The following is an 18371-nucleotide window of genomic DNA, read 5'->3' on the forward strand; positions in this document are numbered from 1 at the left end:
CCCATGGTCTGACTATCTGACCTGGAACTTGACTAAGGCTCTAAGGATTTGAACTCGTATTCAATTTTCGACTCATTTCTTGGTCAAGACACGGATTTGGGATCGCGATTTCTGTCCTGTTCATCATCAACATGGCCACTGCCGATGTGCTTTTCAATTCTGTGGACATTTATTTTTCTAATTCGATTCAAAAAGGGAATCCTCAAAAGATAAACCCGTATTTATTTGAGGATTCAGTCTGAGTCGGTGGGACCTTCATATAATGTACATTTTATCTTTTCCCTGTTTGTTCAATGCCCAAATGAGTACAGTTCGAGTTAAAATGCAAACCAAAATTTAGAGTTCATACTCACAATAATGTATATCATTTTTTAGGGGCGCTGGTTACATTTCTCAACATATAGTGCATGAAATAACAATTAATCTCTGAAAAGTCATCGAAGGTGCAAGAAAACAATGTAAGAAAAACATCCCTTTTGCACAATTAATTTGTGGGCTTAATTTCCAGATGCCTAAAAAAGTTTTAGCGATAAATTTACGAACTTGTGGCGAAAACTTTGAAGGTTTTCTTCTTTGAAGCGCACGCGCCAAAGTAGAAAATGCATTATTCATAAGCGAGCTTACGGGGCAAGGACGTGTGTCTGGTTCCTTCCTCGTTGTTTGTGTTGATACAGCGTAATTTCAGAGAGCCCGACTATACACGTTGCTCCATGAAAATCCCATGTAACTGTTTGTTGTTGACATTTCCTCTGATGATTCTGAGCCAAAAAATAATCCGCATGGACAGTTTGTAATGTTATTAGCAATACTGAATTAACACGGTTTAGATGATTTAACCAGTATGGTGAGTACGTTATGGTTAATGCAATTACAGGGCCTGATCGTCTTAATTTTCTTTCTAAAATAAAAGTGGAAACTGAACTTTGACTTTGAGTTTGACTTTCTATCGGGATAAAATAAAAGCAGCCATCTGGTGCAGCAGTGGTGGTCGTCAGACGGTTTTTGGACATGTCACTGTTTGTTGTACCAGTTCACCGTCTGGCGCTGGCAGACTGCCTCCGGAGCGTCTCAGGTCTAGCCCCCAAATAGGCCCAATCCAGTGTCGTATCCTAAGGATACTATTTGGATTTAATCTATTTATAGTAGCTAGCAATTTACTTTAGTCTTTTGTGATGATAGTACACTAAAGATGTTATAAGAAGTGACCTACTTCCATGCCAGGCCGTTGTCGGGAGGATGGATGGAGGGTTTTGATCTCCTCCATCATGTGATTGTGAACAAATAGCTAACACATTACTCATGACTCAGCGTATTTGGCAATTAATATGATGGAGTAGGGCTAGAAGATAACTGCTGATTTGAGAAGTTTTACTTGCACAAATTCATTTAATTGCCACTGGTTGGAGTAAAGCACACCTTGTTGAGCTGTAAAAATGGCTCTTTTTTTTTTTAAACATCCGATCTCATATATCACAGTTTCCATTAAGCTGTGATGAGACCGATGTTAAAAGGGAGCCATTAACAGCTCAACAAAGTGGGCTATGTTTGGAGTAGCGCCCATGCTGCGCATGCTTATTATTATTCTTCCTTGGCTCTATAGCAAGACTTACAGACTATTGCCGAGTACCACTAGAAGTGTTCTTGGGGTTGAGTGTTGGCAACTCTTTTGAAAGATTTGGGTATCCTGCCACAACTTGTTTACGAAAAAGAATCTAATTTGAGTAATTAATACAATTTTTTGTTTATAAATAACAAATGAAAAGGTGCTGGCTGGATACAGTCGATTAGTAAATTTCACTTGTCACCAACGCCTAATTATTATAAATAATTGTGTCTTCAATGTTTCCGTCACAGGTTAAGATGTTTGTGTAGCTCAACTCCCATGGGATAGGCCTTCAGTTCATCTTGAGCAGACCAAGATCATCAATTTTTCCCACTACGTCTAAGATGAAAAAGAGTACAAGGAGCAAGACCCTCCTGGAGGTGAGGGTGGACTCCGCCCTTTACAAGATGGCCCCGCCCAAACTGACTCGCTCGTCGTGGTGTTCTGTATTTCTGGTTTGCATAAAGACCTTCGCACTTATTTTATTCTTCTACACATGCTCCATCTGCTTGACTTTTTACAATAAGTGGATGTTTAAGGTAAGTTACAAAAGTTTCCACATTTGAATCTTTCAAACTCCATTCCCAGATATTGCTTTTAATTGATTGAATATAGAAACACTCTGCAGCCAGAGTCACGTGGCACATACATGTAGTAGGCTTAAAATGTAAACAAAGCAGCAAGCAAACAACAAAAAGCCTGGCACTTTCTGATGAGTGCTTCTGCTCATGATGTTGTAGTACGATAGGCACAATGCCAGGCTATACAACAAAAATACTGTGATAAAAAAGTCAAAATGAAAATGCTCTAAAAGCACCATGGATTCCCAGAGGCCAGGGTCCAATTTCATTAAGCCTTTTTTTTTTTTTTTTTTTTTCACAGGAAAATTGCTAAGCACCGAAAAGTATTGCTGAACAGAAACAGGTTACCAGCCAAAATTACACCAAGTTAACATTGCTGTGACTGGTGCCCTACTAAATTTTTGTTAGCAACGAAACTCACCAAGCGGAATTTTCTGTTAAAGGCAGTGGACAAATGGTTACTCAAAATAATTATCATCATAATACCTTACTTGGTTGCGAGAAATGGGGAGCTATTGATAGTATAAAACATTGTGAGAAACGGCTCCCTCTGAAATAACACAGTTTTCAAGAAAGAAGTAATTTTCCAAGCATTTGATTTTGAGACCTCAGATTTAGAATTTGAGGTCCCGAAATCAAGCATATCTGAAAGCACACAACTCTGTGTGACAAGGGAATTTGACGTAAATGTGACTTCACAACCCTCCTTTCGCAGCAATATTCGCAAGTGAGTTGAACTACTGCGAATTGTTTGTTGCGAATTTTTCGTTGCGAATTTGTGACGTCAACATTTGTATCCCATTCGCATTCGCAGGAAGTATGAACCGGGCTTTACTGCTCATTTATCCTTTCCCTTATTCGTTATTAGTAGGATTTGAAACTTTGCATGGTGGAAATACAATATAGAAAGGTTTGCAGTAACACCATGTTATGACTATCTCTAATGAGTTGGGGTGGTTCTGAAAAGAACCGTTGGTTTAAACTCGCACCCCATTGGATTTCCCTTATTGTTGACACTTGCTTAAATATCCATTGTTGACCTTCGTGTATCCAATGATAACCCATTGTTGACCTTTGAGTGTACAATGTTATACCCAGATCAGTGTTCAGTTATGTCAACACACTTCGAAGGGTCTCAACCACTTTTCTTTATACCCGATGCAAATTTAACATCTATTACACTTTCCTTTTGTTAGGAGGAGAATCGTTTAACGCAAATAACAAAACTAGATCTTTCCAGTGAACTTACAGTGATGTTCCTGTAAGACCACAGGGATGTCACTTGTGAATGCTGGCCAAAATGCTGTGAATTTGCACTGACAATTTTTAGTTCAAGCAAAATCATGGAATATGCTCTTTAGTTAATGCTTTGCACAGCAACGATTTTCATATAGGCCCTAGAAGTGTTCTTTTACTTGCACTTCCAATAAGTTAAATCAATGTAGTTGTGTGATTAACTTGTCAAAGACTAGCCTTTAAAGTTGGTGTATCTCAACTTCTGCATAAAATAACAAACCTGATTTGAGCTCAATCGGTCATCGAACTTGTGAGATAATAATGAAAGAAAAAACACCCCTGTCACATGAAGTTGTGTGCATTTAGATGGTTGATTTCGAGACCTCAAGTCCTAAATCTGAGGTCTCGAAGTCAAATTCGTGAAAAAATCACTTCGTTCTTCAAAACTACATCACTTCAGAGGGAGCCGTTTGTCACAATGTTTTATATCAACCTCTCCCCATTACTCATTACCAAGTAAGGTTTTATGCTAATAATTATTTTGAGTAATTACCAATAGTGTCCACTGCCTATAAATGTAAATGCTTTTGTTTTTCAGGGTTTTCGTTTTCCACTGTCCGTCACCGTTGTTCATCTTACAGTCAAGTTCATAATAGCATCAATAGTGCGGACTTGTCTAAAGTGCTATAACAAAAGGAAGAACATTATTCTACCATGGTCGATCTATATGAGGAAAGTGGTACCTACAGGTATGTGCCCCCCCCCTGTCGTCCCCCTTCATGGAACACTTTATTGTGGACACTCATTACCAGGACCCAATTTCATTGAGTCGCTTTGATGGCACTTGACTCTATTGGTAATTACTCAAAATAATTATTAGCATAAAAACTTACTTGGTAACCAGCCATGGAAGGCTGTTGATAGTAAAAAAAAACATTGTGAGAAATGACTCCCTCTAAAGTAACACTAGGTTTTGAGAAAGAGGTAATTTCTCATTTAAATTATAATCAAAGATTTCAGCTAAAGTATTTTATTTTGCGTGTGAAAGCACACAAAGTGATAATAAGGGTGTTTTTTTTCATCCATTATTCTCTGGCAACTTTGACGACCACTTTAGTTCAAATTTTCACAATTGTTTATTTCCACACCAAGTGGAGTAGCCTTCTGGTCTTTGACAATTACCAAATGTGGCCAGTGCCTTTAAAGGCAGTGGACACTATTGGTAATTGTTAAAGACTAGCCTTCACAGTTGGTGTATCTCAACATTTGCATAAAATATAAACCTGTGAAAATTTGAGCTCAATTGGTCCTTGAAGTTGCGAGATAATAATGAAAGAAACAAACACCTTGTAACACGAAGTTGTATGCTTTCAAATGCTTGATTTCGAGACCTCAAACTCGAAATCTGAGGTCTCCAAATCAAATTCGTGGAAAATGACTTCTTTCTCGAAAACTATGTCACTTCAGAGGGAGCTGTTTCTCACAATGTTTTATACTACCAACAGCCCCCCATTACTCGTTACCAAGTTAGGTTTTATGCTAATAATAATTTTGAGTAATTACCAATAGTGTCCACTGCCTTTAATTTGCCCAAAATGTTTTATATATAATGTCAAATGAATCTTACATATAGACATTTCAGTGCAATAGGTTGTAATGTAGCGTTTCTGAGATATTGCTGATAATCCAGAGCGATTTATGTCCACAAAGGAAGATTATAGTCCGTAGTTAGATTACACAATCTGAGAAATGTATCTGACAGAAACATTTCTCAGATTCACATTTTTGGGGGATAAAACTGATTTTTTTTCCAGAACCACATTACTTCAAAGTGAAATGATTCTCAAAATGCTTTAAACTGTTTGAAGCTGCTGTAGGCTTTTAAACCAAAAGTTGTTATTGCTATTAATTTTACCAACAATATACATTCCTGTTAATTGAAGTGAACTTTTACTCTTTAAAGGATTTGGGTACTTTTTCAAAATGTCCATAGATTTACATAAAACTTGCAGGGTTTGAAGATAATGATATTACTGACTGAGGTGTTCTAGTTTTTTAGAAATGAGTAAAAAAATGTCATGAAAATACCTTTGTAAATTATTAAAATAATTTTCGTCTCATGAGACGAAAATTATTTTCTTGACATTGTTTTACTCATTTCACAAAAACTACAGCACCTCAGGGAAGCTTTCTACTATCATTATCTTCAAACTGTGTAAGTTTAGTGTAAATCTGTGGACATTGTGTTTTTTGTCCTACAAAAGTTACATACATGTAGACCCTTTAAAATTCAATAATTTGTACCTTTTCTTTGAGTTCTAATTGTACTTTTATTAAACCCCATTCAGGAATAAGCAGTGCACTGGACATTGGGTTATCCAATTGGAGTTTGCTGTACATCACTGTGTCACTGTACACCATGTCTAAATCTACAGCCATTATTTTCATCCTAGTGTTTGCAATTCTTTTTGGACTACAGAGAGCGGTAAGCATAAGAAATCTATTTTGGGTGGGTGACTGAGTCGACTAGACTTACAGGCAGTGGACACTATTGGTAATCACTCAAAATAATTATTAGCATAATACTTTACTTGGTAGCCAGTTATGGGGAGAGGTTGATGGTAAAAACATTGTGAGAAACTGCTCCCTCTGAAGTGACATAGTTTTCACGAAAGAAGTAATTTTCCACAAATTTGATTTCGAGACCTCAGATTTAGAATTTGAGGTCTCGAAATCAACCATCTAAACGCACACAACTTCGTGTGACAAGGGTGTTTTTTCTTTCATTATTATCTCGCAACTTCGACAACCAATTAAGCTCAAATTTTCACAGGTTTGTTATTTTATGCATATGTTGAGATACACCAAGTGAGAAGACTGGTCAGTGACAATTACCAATAGTGTCCAGTGTCTTTAAAGGCAGTGGACACTATTGGTAATTACTCAAAATAATTATTAGCATAAAACCTAACTTGGTAACGAGTAATGGGGAGCTGTTGATGGTATAAAATATTGTAAGAAACAGCTCCCTCTTAAGTAAGGTAGTTTTCGAGAAAGAAGTAATTTTCAAAGAATTTGATTTCGAGACCTTAGAATAAGAATCTGAGGTATCGAAATCAAGCATCTAAGAGCACACAACTTCATGCGACAAGGGTGTTTTTTTTCCAATTATGATCTCGCAACTTCGACAACCAAATGAGCTCAAATTTTCACAGGTTTGTTATTTTATGCATATGTTGAGATACACCAAGTGAGAAGACTGGTCTTTGACAATTACCAATAGTGTCCACTGTCTTTAAACACAGTTGAACTAATAGATTGTGCACCTATATGCTTGCCTATATGGTTTAGCACTGTAGACTTCCGAGCTCTGTGAAAAAATCACAGGCATTTTACTCAGGTGGGATTCAAACCCACGACCTTTGCTATTCTAGAGCAGTGTCTGGTTGCTTCAAATCCTATGTTTTGGCAGCGGGTACCGCAACGACTTATCAGATTGAAAATGTGCATCGGTGATAAAGAATATTAATTTTGGTTTGACCCATATTATTTTTGTTTGTTTCATGTTGACAGCATGGTTGTCAGATAGTCATCGTACTTCTCATAGCCAGTGGCTTGTTCTTGTTCACCTTTGAGTCAACTCAATTCAACGCAGAAGGTTTTTTAATGGTTTTATCTGCCTCGGTCATCAGTGGAATCAGATGGTCATGTGCTCAGATTATTACGCAGAATCAAGAACTAGGTAAGTACTTTGACCCAAGAAGACATTGTTGAGAAATGATGGGCACAGCACTGTGACACTATTAGGAGTGCCCAATGTCACAGAGCTGCTTAAGCACAAAAAGCAGCTGAGCACACAACAAAATTATGCTTACAAGAATAAGGTTACCAGCCAAACTACATTGTTATACCTCTGTACAAATTGTGAAGTTTGATTGGTCGAGAACCAATACGCATGCATCATGGCTAATGATGCGCGCTACGCGTAATGCACAGCGCGCCAGGAAACATGAAAAGTGATGTACACCGGTGTACATCACCTTGATCGTTCCCACCGTTGGTCGATTTCCAGCCCTGTACATAACACATGCGGGTTCGAGGGAACATGTGATGAATTGTTTCGTATATGAACTGTTCGTCTGCTTATTCAACCATGGTTAAACTACGCATTGCTCCGTCTTAATAATGTTTAAAGATGACAACAGAACTTTGAGAAGAGGAATAACAATGTTACCAAGGTATAACAAAACAATTGTTGCACGCTGTGACTGGGGTCCATGGGTTTTGTACACCCTCAGTGGTTAATGGCACCCTTGGCTTCGCCTCGGATGCCATTTTCCCCCTCGGGTGCCATTTTCCCCCTCGGGTGCCATTTTCCCCCTCGGGTGTACAAAACGCCATGGATCCTGTCACAGCGTGCAACAATTGTATAATGTCACATGTACAATCGGTGACTAGTATCCTGCTTATTTTACTCAGCAGAAAATGTTTAAGCAATGTTTTCTTCTAGTAAACCGAGACGAGTTTTGGGTTAAATGGTCTTTACGCACTAAAACCAACCAAAACCCAATTTCATGGCTCTGCTTACCGCCAAATTCTGCGCTTACGATCACCCTTATGCGCTAGCTGTGTAAGCGAAGAATGCCTAGTAACATGGAGGCACTCGCACACTAGCCAAAATTCCTTGCTTACTTGTGAAATGCGCTTGAAGTAAGTGCAGAATTTCCTTCTTCTGCAAGCACCTTTGCTTACACTGTAAGTAAACAGCCATAGAAGTTTGCCCGGTCAACTCCTATAGTGTCCACCATTTCTTAAAAAGGCAAGTTCACATTTATTGCTAGTGCTATTTGCCAAGTAAGTTTTTATGCTAATAATTATTTTGAGTCATTACCAATAGTGTTCAGTTCGTGCCTTTAAAACCATTTGCAAGTTTTCTTTAAAGCTAGAATTTGTTGTGAGAATTTGAAATAATAATACATAATTATATTTTTTTTCCAGGTCTTACAAATCCAGTGGATACGATATACCACCTTCAACCCATCATGATTTTGGGCTTAATGCCCGTTGCTCTGGTCGTAGAAGGTATAAACAAGTCTTATTTGTTTTGCGCCAGGCCAGGACCAAATTTCAGGGCACTACTTAAGGCAGTTTTCTGAGCCTGAAGAGCAGAATTCTACTGTCAACAGTGCCATGAAATTAGGTCATGCTGTGCTGTGCATTTTGTATATCAAAAATAGAGACCATTTTTTTGTATATTCACCATACTCCCAGACATTGGTTTTTATTGGAAAGGAAACAAACTTTTATTGTAAAAGTATTTGGAAAAACCCAAAATTGTGTATTGTTTAAGAAATATAGATACTATGTTAACATGGGAAGCATTGGAGGATGTAAATTCGGGTGGTGGCCTTTGCTTAAAGGAACACGTTGCCTTGAATCGGTCGAGTTGGTCTTTAAAAAGCGTTTGGAACCATTTGTTATAAAATGCAAATGGTTAGATAGATAATTTAAAGGTAGAGTATAATAATCCACATTAACATGCCTCGAAAATGCACCGTTTTCTTTTTACGTCGCGAAGAAACACGGTTGGCCATTTTGGGGGGTCAAAATTTTGACTCCCAAAATTGTCGACCATGTTAGTTCGCGATGTAAATGGAAATCCGTGCAATTTCGAGTCATACTTGTGTCAATAATTATATTCTACTTTCAAAACGTCGATCTAACCATATGCATTTTAGAACAAATGGTTCAAAACGCTTTTCAAAGACCAACTCGTCCGATTCAAGGCAACGTGTTCATTTAAAGCTTTTGGGGCATTTTGGTAAAAAGGTATAGAATGGATGCTTCGGGTGCACTTAACTGCCGCGCATCAAAATATTTTAAAATTAAAACCCCCATTTTTCTTGCAGGTGTACACCTTTCCTCCACCAAGTTGTTCCTAGGGTATGAGGATATAAATGTCTTCCTTCATACGTTGTTTACTCTCCTTATTGGAGCAGTGTTGGGGTTTATGCTCGCTCTCTCCGAATTTTTATTACTCTCCAGAACATCCAGCCTCACACTTTCAATTTCTGGAATATTTAAGGTGAGACCATAGAGTTACATACACCCAGAAATTAAAGGAACACGTTGCCTTGGATCGGTCGAGTTGGTCTTTGAAAAGCGTTTGTTATAATATGCATATGGGTAGACAGATGTTGTAAAAGTAGAATACAATGATCTACACAACATGCCTTGAAATTGCACGGTTTTCCTTTTACCTCGTCGACTAACACGGCTGGCCATTAATGGGAGTCAAATTTGGCCTACTGTGTTAGTTTGCACAGTAAAAGGAAAACCACGCAATTTCGAGGCAAACTTGTGTGGATCATTGTATTCTACTTCAAAAAAATCTCTCCAACTATATGCATTTTATAAAAATAGATTACAAACGGTTTTTATAGACCAACTTGTCCAATCAAAGGCAACGTGTTCCTTTAAGCCCGGTTCATACTTCCTACGAATGCGAATCAAATTTTACGTGAATATGACGTCACAACTATCCTTTCGCAGCGATATTCCAAGTGAGTTGCCCCGAGCTATACAGCTGCGACATTCGTTGCGAAGTTTGCGATGCCAACATTCACTTCGCGTTTGCATTCGCAGGAAGTATGAACCAGGGTTTAGTTTCCATGAAAAATACTGCTCAAGAAATCTCTAATAAGCAGTAGTCTTGGAATGTTAAGGCTTGTTGGCAGTATAAATGTGTTACATTATTTAGTTGTCTAGCCATTGTTTGCTGGTGGGTTCAATAGCTCATGGCACTATGATGCTGTAAAAAAGAAACTTCTAGTACTGAGGTGTCAGGCAATGTGTTCACATTTCAGTACGTGTGTAAGCATACGTATCTAAGCTTCATGTTTACTTGTGTGTATAGACCCCTTGCATGTGAGGTCACATACTCAAAAAGCGCCCTACTGGGGTTTTCTAGCACCCCCACTTGGGTCAAAGAAGGCAAATGATTGGACGATAGCCGTTTTCTGTGTGTCAAAACATGCGTGTGAGCTCAGCCTCTGTGTAGCAATTGGCTAGGGGTCTATTGATTGTGGTGATCACTATGGAGCTATTTTTTATATATATATTTTATTTTATGCAATTCGTCTGACACACAAGGCCTGAAGGCCACTTCAAGATGTGGGCTACAATTGTTTTTTCCAGAGGCCATTGCCACCTACTCCCAGGGCTTTAACAGGGTTCCCCTTTTTACAGTCCATACGAATGTAGGCTTGTGTATCATAGTGGTGGAACGTTTGTGTGACATACAGTTATTTTTAGCAAAACAAGATGTCAATAGAAAGCAGGTTAAGGTTTCGGGTTTCAGGTTTCAGGTTTATTTTCCATACCATGTGTACATGTACAATGTAAGGGGAAACTAATTAAAGAAGTTAATAACAGTAAGGGGAGGTCGCAGACAGAAAGACTAGGCTTGTACAGGGTCTGGCCTCTACAAAAAGAAGAATATATAGGCCTAAATAATAAGTTACAATCATGAGTTTTTGAGAATAGATAAATAAGCAGTATTCAATATGAAGTTTACTTATTGAATAATTTAATTTAATAATTATTCATAACCTGACAAGTCAAGAAATAACCTGACAAGTCAAGAAATTACTTTCAAAAGAAAAATAATCATCTACATCTACATCTTTCAACAATTTTATTAATATTGAATCATTTTGGCAATTTAAATAAAAGTTCATTGCCTTGGAAGAAAGACATTTCTGCTGTTAATATTTATTGACTCAAACTGACATTCTGCTATGATTTTATTATATTTTTATCTGCAGGAAATTTGTATACTGTATCTAGCCACTGAGTACAATGGAGACGAAATGTCTCCGATTAACGTCATTGGTATGATCGTTTGTTTAGCTGGTATTGCTCTGCATGTCGTCCTCAAAGCTGTTGCATCAAAAGGTAAGATAGAATGAGCATTGGTTGTTGATAAGAAGAGGGCCAACTTTCATAGAGCTGCTTAAGCACAGAAAGTAGCTAAGCATAACAAATGATTATCAGAATAAGGTTACCAGCTAAACTACCTTGTCATATCAAATTGTGACTGGTGTCCTGCTCATTGCTGCTTAGCAGAGAATTTTCAAGCAATAGTTTCTGTTTCAGCAGCTTTGTGAGATCAGGCTCAGTCTTATAAGAATTTTTTTTTATAAGAAATAAGAAAAAAAATGTGTAATTTTGATATTCCCCAAAATTTGAATCTGAGAATGATAACTGGCAGATACGCTTCTCAAACTGTGGGCTCCAATTATGGACCAATCCGGATTGTCAGCCATTTCTAATAAACGCAACCACCTTTGAAAATTAAATTTTCTCAGATATTCAAAGTTTTATGGAATTTAATTGAATGGTTCCAAAAACCAAAGGTTGACTTTGCCTTTAAAGCCATTGGACCCTTTCGGTAAATAGTATTGTCCAAGGCCCACACTTCGTGTATCACAACTTATGTATAAAATAACAAACCTGTGAAAATTTAGGCTCAATCGGTCATCGGAGTCGGGAGAAAATAATGGGAAAACCCACCCTTGTCTCCGCACGTTTCGCCGTGTCATGACATGTACTTAAAATTAATCTATAATTCTCGATATCGAGATTTTTTGTTATTTTTTATGTTTTCTTAAAAAGTAAAGCATTTCATGGAATAATATTTCAAGAGATATCTTTCACAATTACCTTCTGTAACCCATGTAAGTTATTTGTAAATCTGTGAATTAAAAAAACAAAATTCTGTACGGAAAGATCAATCGCATTATTTATGTTCCCTACATGTATATTCCGGTTTTTAAATGGCTGTTAAACTTTTCATTCAGACCAAGACGAGACAAGGAACGGAACTTCAGGAAACTCAGATCTGGAGCAGCTTCTGATGAATGGAGAAGCAAACGATGACGATGAAGAAGAAATATTCACTGCCAAACGAATGCATGTTACCCAATTATAGCACTTGTCGTTATATGTGTACGTTACATTTAAAGGAACACATTGCCTTGGATCGGACGAGTTGGTCTTTAAAAAGCATTTGAAACCATTTGTTATAAAACGAATAAAGTTAGAAAGATATTTTTAAAGCAATTTTTTTATAATGATCCACACAAGTAACAATAATATTATTACTGCAAGGAGTGGGGCGATTTTTTGAGATATAAGACTAATCCTTAAGCACCATGTAATGGTTTACAAGGTGCTATGGCCCAATATGCTGCCAATCCAGCCAGGAACACCGGGGCGAACCCCTTCTCTTGTCGATAAGTGCACTGGGTTCTTTTACTTGCGTTTACACAACACATGGGACCAACGGCTTTACGTCCCATCCGAAGGACGAAGCAATGGTTATGTGTCTTGCTTAAGGAAACAAGTGTCACGGCTGGGGATTCGAACCCACACTCTGCTGATCAGAAAGACCAGAGTTTGAATTCGGTGCTCTTAACATCTCGGCCACGACACTCCCACAAAATTGCACAGTTTTCCTTTTGAGTCAACATTTGGCTCCACAAAATGGCCTACCATGTTACTTCGTAATGTAAAAGGAAAACCATGCAATTTCGAGGCATGTTTGTGTTGATCATTCTACTTTGAAATTATCTATCTACAATTTGCTGTTCATAACAAACGACTTCAATGCTTTTTAAATACCAACTCGACCGATCCAAGTCAACGTGTTCCTTTAATTGCAGAATTTGTTAAAACAGCTCTCACTAGTAATGTGTGGAAAATAACGCTTTTTGAAGCGCAGTTACGCCTAAATGCTGAAAAAGCCGTATTGTACATCATAACTTGCATAACTTGACAAAGAGTAAAATTTATTTCCCTCCTATTTGTACCCTAGTACATTATGTCCTAATCCCTAAAATGACTGACGCAAGTATTGATGTACGTTTATAACATTTATTGTCAACTTCATTGCTCCATGGCTGGCACAAACTCTTGCTCACAACTGAACTCGTATAATTGATAACCACAACTCAACAGCGTGTGCCAAAGCTTAAAGGCAGTTGACACTATTAGTAATTACTCTGATACTCAAATTAATTATTATCATAAAACCTTTCTTGGTAACGCGTAGTGGGGAGAGGTTGATAGTATAAAACATTGTGAGAAACGGCTCCCTCTGAAGTAACCTAGTTTTCGAGAAATAAGAAATTTTTCTGAGAATTGGATTTTGAGACCTCAGAGGTAGATTTTGAGGTCTCGAAATCAAGCATCTGAAAGCACACAACTTTGTGTGACAAGGTGTTTTTTCATTCATTATTATCTCGCAACTTCGATGACCAATTGAGCCCAAATTTTCACAGGGTAATTTTCGCATATGTTGAGATACATACACCAAGTGAGAAGACTGGTCTTTGACAACTACCAAACGTGTCCTGTGTCTTGACTGTGGCACGCGACTTAATTGTCAAAGACTAGCCTTCACTGTTGGTGTATCTCAACATATGCATAAAATAACAAACCTGTGAAAACTTGAGCTCAATCGGTCATCGAACTTGCGAGATAATAATGAAAGAAAAAAATACCCTTGTAACACAAAGTTGTGTGCGTTTAGATTATAAATCTAGTTCCAGATCTGAGGTCTCGAAACCAAATTTGTGGAAAATTACTTCTTTCTCGAAAACTATGGCACTTCAGAGGGAGCCGTTTCTCACAAAGTTTTATACCATCAACCTCTCCCCATTACTCGCCACCAAGAAAGGTTTTATTCTAATAATTATTTTGAGTAATTACCAATAGTGTCCACTGCCTTTAAAGCGACTACACTACATTGGCAATGTATGAGCAGCAAAGATAATGAATGGAGGAATAATCAATTACTGTTTGAAGAATAATTGTAAAATTGTTTAGAAAGGATTGAACAAATGTAACATTGATTATGTGCAATGTTTTCTTCCGTTTTCCTAAATCATATTTATTTCATAGACATATCCTGTAACTTTGTACATTTTTTAAAAAATAAATAAAGAGAAAGTACTAAGAACATTTTCTTAAATTTTTTATTTTATTTAGTTTGTTAACCCCAGACATCCCTCCTGTTAAAATCTAGTGGTCACATTTGTCAATTAAACAATTTTTCGTTTGTAATTTAGATTGTTGAAGCCCATTGCTAGGCATCTGAAAGCACAAACATTTGTGTAAAAGAGGGTGTTTTTTCTTTCATTATTCTCTGACTTGCCACTTCGATGAGAAATTGAGTCCAAAGGTGTCCAATGCCTTTTCTACTAGAAATTATCAATATATTCTCAGATGGGTCATGTAAAGGCAGTGGACACTATTGGTAATTGTCAAAGTCTAGCCTTCACAGTTGGTGTATCTCAACATATGCATAAAATAACTAACCTGTGAAAATTTGAGCTCAATCGGTCACTAAAGTTGCTGCGAGATACTAATGAAAGAAGATAACATCCTTGTCACACGAAGTTGTGTGTGTTTAGATGCTTGATTTCGAGACCTCAAGTTCCAAATCTGAGGTATCGAAATCAAATTCGTGGAAAATTACTTCTTTCTCGAAAACTATGGCACTTCAGAGGGAGCCGTTTCTCACAATACTTTATACCATCAACCTCTCCTTATTACTCGTCACCAAGAAAGGTTTATGCTAATAATTATTTTGAGTAATTACCAATAGTGTCCACAGTTGTTTGTAACAATTGCCCATTCATTAATGAGTAGCAAAGCTTAACTGGTGCTTATCAACGTTTGAAAAATGTAACGAGTTGAAAAATAAATCAGACACAAACAAAAATTATTCTCATTGTTTTATTTTTATCTTCAAACTTGTATAGTACGAACATTGTAAAAGTGATTAAATTTTCATATAGACCGTATTGAAAAACCCCTTTTATGAAAAGTCGCCATCTTGTAGGGCAAACAATATGCGCGTCCAAACGCGTACATCATCGAAGCACACAGCACGCAACTTTGCCGGTTTGATTTCTACGGCACATGCACGCACATACGCACGCACATGCACAGATGCCATCTTGTATTTGAGCTGCGTGATGTCATATTCATTACGGTCTATATAGAAATAAAATTCAAGAACAAACAAGGGCTGACAAATTTAAATTTTATGGGCTTTAACAACCATGTCCCTGCTTACCATGGAATTCTGCTTAGAGGGTTTAGCGATAATCTTGTAGTTTATAACTTGTATGAATGCTTAGCATGAAGCAGAATGTCCTTGCTTACCAGTACAGATTTGTCTGCTTCCTTAATTGCTGACGCTGACACAGTAAGCAGACCCATGCCATTAGACCCTTGTATGAGATTTTATTAGTTTTAAGAAAAGACAACATTTCTTGGCAATAGGCAACAACTATAAAAAGGTCAAAATGTGACCTCTGAGACCAATTGAGATTTAGAAACACAGAAATATACTCTCTTGATTCAGATGAGAAAATGTTGATTTTTAATGAATACCAAAGCTTGCTTTTTGAAAATTGGGTCAAATGTAGGGTTTGCATAGAGCCTAAATAAATTATTGTTGTCACATTTCAAACAAATAATTTACTGTGAAAAAATAATCTTACAAAATGAACCTCTGGAAATCTCTTCAGAAGGTGATTGGAAAAAAAAAATAATTGCGAGTGAGACCACTTCACACCAAAACCAGGAACTTCCTGCCCAAACTCAAAAATTTGTTTGTTCATCAAAAAGATGAAAAATTGAGCTTTTGACAAACACTTAATAAACAGTGGGCCCAGGTAAGTATCTCTCAACTTAGAAAGTTGGAGACAGCACATCAAATTGATATCAAGGCTGATGTTACAGTTGTCTTCATTTTAAAGGCAGTGGACACTATTGGTAATTGTCAAAGACTAGGGTTGGGGTTAGGGTTGGTGTATCTCAACATATGCATAAAATAACAAACCTGTGAAAATTTGAGCTCAATCGGTCATCGAACTTGCAAGATAATAATGAAACAAAAAAACACCCTTGTCACACGGAGTTGTGTGCGTTTAGATGGTTGATTTCGAGACCTCAAGTTCTAAATTTTAGGTCTCGAAATCAAATTCGTGGAAAATTACTTCTTTCTCAAAAACTATGGCACTTCAGAGGGAGCCGTTTCTCACAATGTTTTATACCATCAACCTCTCCCCATTACTCATCACCAGAAGAAAGGTTTTATGGTAACAATTGTTTTAAGTAATTACCAGTAGTGTCCACTGCCTTTAAAGGCACTGGACACATTGGATAATATTGTCAAAGACCAGTATTCTGACTTGGTGTATATCAACATATGCATAAAATAACAAACCTGTGAAAATTTGGACTCAATGTGTCATCGAAGTTGCAAGAAAATATTAAAGAAAAAACATCCTTGTTGCACAAATTTGTGTGCTTTCAGATGCCTAATAAAAACCTTCAGGTCTAAAGTCTTTTATTTCAGTGAGAAATTACCCTTTTCTCAAAACCACCACCATGTTTCTTCAGAGGGAGCCGTTTCTCACAATGTTTTATACTATCAACAACTCTCCATTGCTCACTACTAGGTAAGTTTTATGCTAACAATTATTAAAATGACACTTCATTATTTCCGAGAAGTGTCTGTTTTTGAAATGAGGCGCCACAAATTAAGTGCTAGCCAGGTTTTTTATAACAAAGAGAAGGGTGTAAGGGGGGGGGGAAGGGACCTGTAATCGAACGTTTTTACAATAATTTTTTTTACAATGCCTACGTATGTAATAAATTAATACATAGCTATAAAATAAGCTTACATTTATAGGCCTACAACTTCAAGAAATAATCAAAATTCAGAGTTACTCTTCCGTATGCAGCTTGAGTGAAGTTTCTATAAGTGTATCAATTATTCAACATAGCATGGCGAACTTGCTGCTATATTAAAGCATTAAAAGAAGGAAAAATGAAAAAAAGAAGGAAAAAACAAAAAACAAAAACAAGACTGCCTGACCAAATTACTACAAATGTTTTACTTCTAGCTACTGTCGAAAGCATGTAGTAGGTTTACAAAACCAGGAGACTAATTGGTTAGTTACTAATCAGAGACCGCATTGAATTGAATAACCCCTTTTTTGCTATGAAAGTCACCATCTTGTAGGGCAAACTGTCCGCTCCTCCAAAACGCGTACATCAATGAAGCACGCAGCATACGGTTTGATTTCTACGACACAAGCACACACACACACACGCCATGTTGTAGGGCACATATTTGAACGGTGACTTCATATTCAATACGTTCTATGGTCCCTGCTGATTTCAGAACTACGTAGTCTCCTGAACTCCAAAATCTACTCTGCGGCAATAAAATAAAAAGACCTAGTTCCCAATAAACAAAATCTACACATCAAAGTAGATATACACATGGTGTTACCGCAAAGCGAATATACATTGATACCTCACCATGCAATGCTTCAAACCATTAAAGGAACACGTTGCCTTGGATCGGACGAGCTGGTCTTTGAAAAGCATTTGAAATCATTTGTTATGAAATGCATCTGGTTAGATAGATAATTTAAAAGTAGAATATAATGCTCCGCACACAAACATGCCTCGAAATTGCACGGTTTTCCACTTACGTCGCAAAGAAACACGTCTGCCATTTTGTGGAGTCAAAATTATGACTCCATAAAATGGCCGATTGTGTTAGTTCGCGATGTTTAAGGAAAACTGTGCAATTTTGAGTGATACTTGTGTGGATCATTATATTCTACTTTTAGGTTATCTATCTAACCATATGCATTTCGAAACAAGCGGTTTCAAACACTTTTCAAAGACCAGCTTGTCAGATCCAAGGCAACGTGTTCCTTTAAATACAACATAAGTATGCGGGCAGCTGCCTTCAAATCAGAAACGTAAGACTTATGTGTTTATCAAGTAATTTTAAACCACAAAGGAAATTGCCTGAATAAATCTTTAGATAATTTCAACTTGAAGTTTAAACTCTC

At 37.2% G+C, this 18371-nt stretch overlaps 1 protein-coding gene across 1 annotated transcript; it reads left to right on the plus strand.

The window, feature by feature from the left end:
- Positions 1-714: 714 nt before the first annotated feature.
- LOC139935462 (solute carrier family 35 member C2-like) lies at positions 715-13554 on the plus strand. Its single transcript, XM_071930091.1, has 9 exons — positions 715-844; positions 1855-2142; positions 4019-4169; positions 5769-5905; positions 6994-7162; positions 8419-8502; positions 9330-9505; positions 11247-11376; positions 12282-13554. The coding sequence occupies exons 2-9, from the start codon at positions 1948-1950 to the stop codon at positions 12410-12412; spliced, it is 1173 nt and encodes a 390-aa protein (XP_071786192.1). The 5' UTR covers positions 715-844; positions 1855-1947; the 3' UTR covers positions 12413-13554.
- Positions 13555-18371: the final 4817 nt, after the last annotated feature.

This window comes from Asterias amurensis, chromosome 3 (assembly GCF_032118995.1).
Source record: "Asterias amurensis chromosome 3, ASM3211899v1".
NCBI classification, from domain to species: Eukaryota; Metazoa; Echinodermata; class Asteroidea; order Forcipulatida; family Asteriidae; genus Asterias; species Asterias amurensis.